The sequence below is a fragment of the Athene cunicularia genome, assembly GCF_003259725.1.
Source record: "Athene cunicularia isolate RWA chromosome 4 unlocalized genomic scaffold, athCun1 chr4_part2, whole genome shotgun sequence".
NCBI lineage: Eukaryota > Metazoa > Chordata > Aves > Strigiformes > Strigidae > Athene > Athene cunicularia.
In genome coordinates this window covers 7,716,426-7,722,777 of record NW_020799099.1, presented here as the reverse complement: position 1 = coordinate 7,722,777, position 6,352 = coordinate 7,716,426, and the positions used below count along the sequence as shown (strand labels likewise).

The 6,352-nt window shown below is 56.5% G+C and overlaps 1 protein-coding gene across 1 annotated transcript in view; it reads right to left on the bottom strand.

The window, feature by feature from the left end:
• Positions 1 to 17: 17 nt before the first annotated feature.
• Positions 18 to 6,352, bottom strand: part of RBPMS (RNA binding protein, mRNA processing factor) — a 9,422-nt gene continuing 3,087 nt past the window's right edge. The window contains exons 6-8 of the mRNA XM_026847897.1: positions 3,397 to 3,466; positions 1,926 to 2,031; positions 18 to 1,155 (exon numbers count right to left, since the gene is read on the bottom strand). Coding sequence (XP_026703698.1) covers positions 1,150 to 1,155; positions 1,926 to 2,031; positions 3,397 to 3,466 — 182 coding nt within the window. The 3' untranslated portion in view covers positions 18 to 1,149. The remainder of the gene's footprint in view (positions 1,156 to 1,925; positions 2,032 to 3,396; positions 3,467 to 6,352) is intronic.

Sequence of the window (6,352 nt, the reverse complement as noted above, 5' to 3'; positions counted from 1 at the left end):
GGGGGGGGGGGGGGGAGGGAAAGGCAATGAAAGGAGAAGTTTTGTGCCTCCTTTTGCAAGAAACAGAAATCTGTTAGGAGGTTTTGGTTTGCTTTACTTTGCTCTTTTTCCAAATTCCTGCTGGAGCAAGGAGGAGAGACTAGTATATCAGGCAGTCTCTTTGCTGGTATGCTATCTCTGTAAAGGTTACAGTTACTACCCCGAGGGTGTTAGCAGCCTCCCTTCTTGTCTTTGCACATGGAAACATGGAAATGCCATACAGCAAGCCGCTAGACCGGCATAACCTTGACGCTAGAACCCCAGTTCAGCCCAGCACTTTGGCGTAACGGTAGGCACGTGTCTAAGCCCCTCGGTGTGCTCGGGACTCACGCCCAACCTCCAGTAAGCTGGCGAACCGAGGGGTTTATTGTTTTTTTTTCTCATACAGCAGTTTACGTTGCCCGTAACAACTTCAAGCAGTCATGGCAGGAGGAGGAGGCAAATTGTCACCTTGCTACATGTGCGGGCTGTCTCTGCCCATCCCTGATCCGAGCCGTTGTACCATGCCGAAGCTTTGCGCAGCAAGCTAGTAACATAGCCCTAAGGTAAAAAAAATCACCATAAGAAAGTTTCTGATTGTCCTGCCTGGTTGTCATTTGGTGCAACTGGGAATAAAAGGGTAATACTGTAAGTGTCTGCAGAGGTCTTGCCGACACAGCTGGAGCACAATTCTTACAAACTCGAATCGTGCGTCTCAACATCTGCACGCACGTGAATCAACATCATGCCTTCAACATGCAGATGGGGCGGGAGGGGTTGACAGTCTTAGTTACACGCATTCGAAAGTCAAACACAAAACCTGTGGTCTGACCCAGTGTAAGATTGTCCTGTTCAGGAGGTTTGGTATAAAAATACTTGCTCTCATTTTGGTTTTTTTTGTAGTCTGCTTTCCTATGGTTCTGTTTGAAAAGTCTTTTCAAACGCTACAGCAATGCCTGTCAAACCATGCTTTCAGAAGTAACACACTCTTTCTTACAAATATACAGTGTAAAAGAGGAAAATATTATTACTAGTTATGCTTTTCGTTTTTCTTCTAGGAGAGCAGATGTGTGATAGAGGCTGTGGGAAAGTCTTGGAGGAATCCAAACTTGTGTGAGGTGTTTTTTTTTTTCAAGCCTGTAACAACAGAGAGAGGTGTTAAAAGGAAAAAAAAAGAACAAAAACAAAAAACCACAACAAAAGCAGCCATGATCTTGGGCTGAGACAAAGCAGACAAGGGGCTGTGATTAATCTCTCTGCCTTTGTGGGAAGCTCCCGTTCCACAGCATAGGGGAGAGGGAGGCTTGTTTTGGAAATGGAAGAGAGAGCAGCTCGTTCTGGCATTGTGCTCCAAGGACAGTTGTTTAACTGGGAAAGGGCAAGGTGGGAAATGCCTGTGGGGAGAGCTGGGGCTGTCAGCACCCCAGGGTGGGCCAGGCAGAGGGGAAGACCCCACTGATTCCAGTTTGCTCCTCCCACTGGCTGTAGCCCTTGGGGTTTTAACTTGAGGAGGCACCAGCTGGGAAGCTGAGAGTTAAGTCCCCAGGTGAATTTTGCACTTAAAGAGGAATTCAGTCTCTGTTGATCCAAGGCAGGAAGCGAGGACGGCAGGGAGATGAGATTACTGGGGGTAATTCAAAGCCGAGAGGCATTCCTCGGCTGCAGAAACTCTGGCCCCAGATAACAGCGATAAACGCGGGAATGGCAGAGCCACAGTTTGGTCACGTCGTCCTGTAGCAGCAGCAATACCACCCTGCAGGGATAATCCCATGGACATGCCCGCCTCACTGCCCCTTTCCTTGGGTACATGGCGTTGGCTTCCTCAGCCGTCTACCCCCTCCCCAAAGCAGCAAAGCCCCAGGGGCTGCATCCCCCTGGCGCAGCCAGGCACCGTGCTGCAGCCTTACCAGCACACTGTGGTTTTGCAGAGAGCATGCCAACCCAGTAGCCACCTTGGAAGACTCCGTTAATACCCACAAGACTGACTGTAGGCCACCATCACACACCTGAGACCTGCAAGAGGACACAGCAGAGGGTTAGGGACACTGGCAGGGGCAGCCAGGGGCTGAGGTTGCTGTGCTGCAGCAAGAGGTTATTTTGCAGTGACCAGGGTCGGCACTTCCCAAGAGGGTAGTTTGCAGCTTAACCTTGCCCTGATGGGCTTCACATGGCAAATATGAGTAGGATGCAGGCAGGAGAGCCAGGGCGGCAGCAAAACCCATGGCTGGCTGGCTTGTAGCCCTTCCTGGCTGGAGGAGCCTAGTGGGGAGCCAGGGCGTCCCCAACCCTCCATCCTTAACCACCCATTGCAACTACCAGCGTTGCTGCAGGCAGATGGACCTGTTCCAAGGGATTCACTCATCTCCACTTCCCAGATAAAGCTCTGCTTACATTTTAGCTGAAAATATTGTCACGTTCCATATTCTGGAAGAACCACTGGTTCCCAAATCCTCATTGCTCCCTATCTGTATCTGCTGGGCTTAAAAAAGGCAGTGAATGCTTTGCGGATCCCAAGTCTTGGGTCAGCCGCAGCCGTAGCCAGCCGCGTGAGCGAGCCTCATGGCCGCAGCGCAGGGCTGCAGGGGCCAGGCAGAGCAGTGGCATGGGAGCATGGGCAGCCGATGCCGGAGCCTCGCCACCTCCTTGGATCTGCAGGGGTTTCTCCACAGGTGGGTGTGGACATGGCGCAGGCTTCTCAGCAGGCAGCGGCAGCAGAGGGGGATGGCAGCTGGGATGGTCCAGGCAGGCTGGGATCACAGGGCAAGCGATGTCAGCATCAACCGAGCCTCCTTCCCCTCTTCCATTTGAATCCTCTTTGTTTATCCACGCAAGGCTGAGTTATTTGCAGAGCATATCTTGCAAGGCTTTTTCCATCTGATGACATCCTAGGTGTCATCAAACTGGGCACTTGATGATAAGGCCATGCCTTTTATTTTGGCGGCCCCACCACCCCAGGCTGCCAGGAGAGTTTTCATGAAGGTTTAATGTTTGTGTTGCACTGGGAGGTGGAAGGTTGCCTTCAGCTGAGCAGCCCTGTCCTTCATTTGCAGGACCATACCATTGCTGCACTCCCTGGGCATGCAGCCTCCACTGCTGCAACAGCTTGGACCTGCCTTTCCATCCTGCCCCAGGATATCTGGGAAAGCTTCAGGGTAGACGGTGGCAGAGATGTCCCCTTCCTGGGGGCAAAGAGGGTGCCTGGACCTATGGTGACTGCCAGAAACTGCCCTCACCAGTGCGGGCGTAGGGTCTGGCCACCCACCCTGAGCTGCCAGAGACCCTGAGAGTTGTGGAGGGGGGAGCTCAGGGTAGGGGTGGAGGTAGCCCCCAGCCCACTGTGCCAGCACAGGAGGATGAGAACAAGGACAGGACACTCACCCGGCATTCAGCAGAACTGACGGGACTTCCAGCCCTGAGAACCAGCCTCTGAGGGAGGGAGCCAGCGCATCTGCAAAGACAAGAGGGGCACAGGGTGAGAGGGGTGGTGGCCGCTCACCCTGGCAAGAGCAGGCTGCCCCTGGGCTCCCCTTTCCCAGCCTTCCCCAGGCACAGGGCAGAGGGAGGTCGAAATGCAAACACTACAGCTGCCCCAGCTCCAGTTTGGACAGTAACACTGGCAGGGGCCGAGTGCGGCCCCTGGCATCACAGCTTGCAGCAGGACCAAGTGGGGACGGCAGCACTGTGGCCCCACTGCACAGGCAGCAGGCTCATCCCCTCTTAACGCTTGCAAAGCCTGCATGAGATGGGGGGGAAACGTCAGACGCCAAAACCCAGCGGCTCTCAGCACCTGCCCACAGGCACTCGGTGCTTTGCTGGATAACGCCACATCAGCCCTGCTGTCCTGAGGTTCTTGGTCCTGCCACTCTCTGCAGGACCCGGCCAGGGAGGCCACCCTGCAGCAAGCAGCTCCAGTTTAGGTGGTGGCACCCCTCTTCAACGCTCCCCACCCAACCTACAACACTGGCAGCCAGCCAGTGTGGGGGACAGGGACAGACTGCAGCCCCCAGCAGAGGAGCGCTGCATGCTTTGCTGCAGCACCCCGGGGCAAGGGGGAAGGTGCTACCACCATCCTCCCCACCACACTGGCTCTATAACCATGACAGGTAACGTTTCTTCTAACACTGTCTAGCATCAGGTCTCAACCTCGGTTTTCCCGGAGGGCCCTCGGAGCCTCTTCACGCCTCTGTTTCCTTTGCTGGCCATTTCCCCAGCCCCCAAGCAGCGCAGGTGCTGCCTGTTAGCGGTTATTTGACAAGGCAAGTATGTAGCTGCAATAATATTTACCACCGCTCTTCCTATAAACAGCAGGGCCTGAAAAGCTGGAGTTTCATCCAAAGGCTGCGGCTGGTTTGTACGCCAAGCGCTCTTCCTCACCCTCCCACTCAAGCCAGTCCCTGGCTGCCTTCGGCTCCCAGTGATGGCGGCTCCAGACAACCCAGCTCAATCCCAGTGGGCCAGGGCCAAAAGCCTTTCAGATGCAGCTTATCTGGCAAATCTGTTTCCTCCTGCTCATTTCCTCCTGCTCACAGCCAAGCCAGAGCTGGCAGTGAGGAGCGAGAACTGGGATGATGTCCGGCGTGGCTGCTGGGGAGGCAGCTGCCCATTCCTCCCCTCATGGTGCACATCTCTTCCCGGTATCCCCGCGATGCTGCTCTGGGAAACATCTCGAGGGCTGGCGCTACAAAGAAATCCTCCAACACCTCCATTTGCACTTCTCTTCTTTTCCCCTCTCCTCTCCCAGGGCAAGTAGTTAATTTTTAACAGCCACATGCTGCCACCAGCAGTGGCAGCCAGCAGAAAAGCACTTGTGACAAGAGAGCGCCTCGTCAATAAAAGATGGGTCCTCCATTTGCGCTTCGCTTCCCCTCTCCTTCTGTCAGAGTCGCTTTGCTTCATGCCCCGCATCCAGCAAGCCGCATCCCAGCGATGCTCAAGGGGCGGCCAGGGCCTCGGCAGCCCCCATGCTGCACCACGCCGGCAGCCAGACAGGTCGTTGGGTGCCAGGAGCGATGGGGACGGTCCAGCACCAGTGAGCATCCCCCATCCCTCCCTCCCTGCCTGCCACTGGCGTGGGCGAGAGTGAAGGTAGGAAGGCAGAGAGAGGTGTTTGGGGAGAGGCAGGCGCTGTCCGCTGCCAGCACTCCGCTGGGCTTGGGTGCCATCCCTAAAATCTCAGGGAGGGGTCAGTGAGTGCCTGTTAGCAGGGCAGAGGTTAGTGGTGCTGCGAGCACCAAGGGGAAGGGGGGTTTGCTGGGACAGTCAGGGCTGGGGACAAGCAAGGAGAGGTGTGGACCTGGGCCAAGAGGTGACTGGAGTCTCCAGACCACAGTTTAAGGATGGCCTCAGCTTGGGGAGGTTCATGGCAGAGTGCTGGCAGCCCTCCTCCTCCTCTCCCTCACATGAAGCTACAAGCCAGGTTTGTCTCCTGAAGGTAAGCAGGAACCAGGGAAGCATTTGCCTGCCTTGGACCCCCATCAGATGCCAGGTGCCCTGAGGGATGCCGGGTGCCCCACTGGCACAGTCACGCTCCCTTGCCCCTGCGCAAACCACCCCCAGTAAACGTTAACAGGCCGGGGGCCGGAGGGGAGAGGCAGAAGGCGTCCGGGTGATTCATTCACAAGGCATTTAATCGCCTCCTTCAGCCCCAGCTCCCTGTCCGCCACCTTTCAGCAGGGGCTCGCTTTTAATTCTCCACCAGCCGATTAGTCGCTTGACTGCCCGCCGCCGGGGAGGCACCGCCGGGCAGCCGGAGCCCAGTGGGAGCAGGAAGGCAATGGCACAGGGCTGCGATCGAGCCATAAAACAGGGCAAGCGGAGCTTCCCCCCGCCTCCCCAGCAAAGTGGGGTGCTGCCTCCCCCGCGGCAGGATTAGTCCTTGCGTAAATACTCTCTCTGCTAATGGAGCGTCCTCCTCAGCTGGGTTTAGATTCCCGGGCTGTGTGTACGCACGCCATCAACCCGCAAAACTCCCCGACATAAACAAGTCTGAGGCCAAGGGATGCTGGCTCTGGCTCCTCCGCCCCTGGGATGCAGGAGGACTCGGCTTAGCCTCCAACCCTGCCACCCGTAGCCATTTCTCCAAACCAGTAGCCAAACATCCGGCAGAGGACCGGGGGAGAACAGCAGCCCTTGGGGAAGAGCGAGTCCAGAGCTGCCAGGGCTGGAACGAGGAAGCGGCAGAGGAAAAGCCAGTGAGAAGCCAAGGGAGCAGATGGGGGATTGCAACAGAGCAGAGGAGCAGCGGGCACGGGTGGGGGTCACGCACGGCTGTGTCCCGCCCGGGGCTTGTTCCCAAATCCTCCAGACCCCGCGCTTAAAGGAGGAAAGGAAGCAG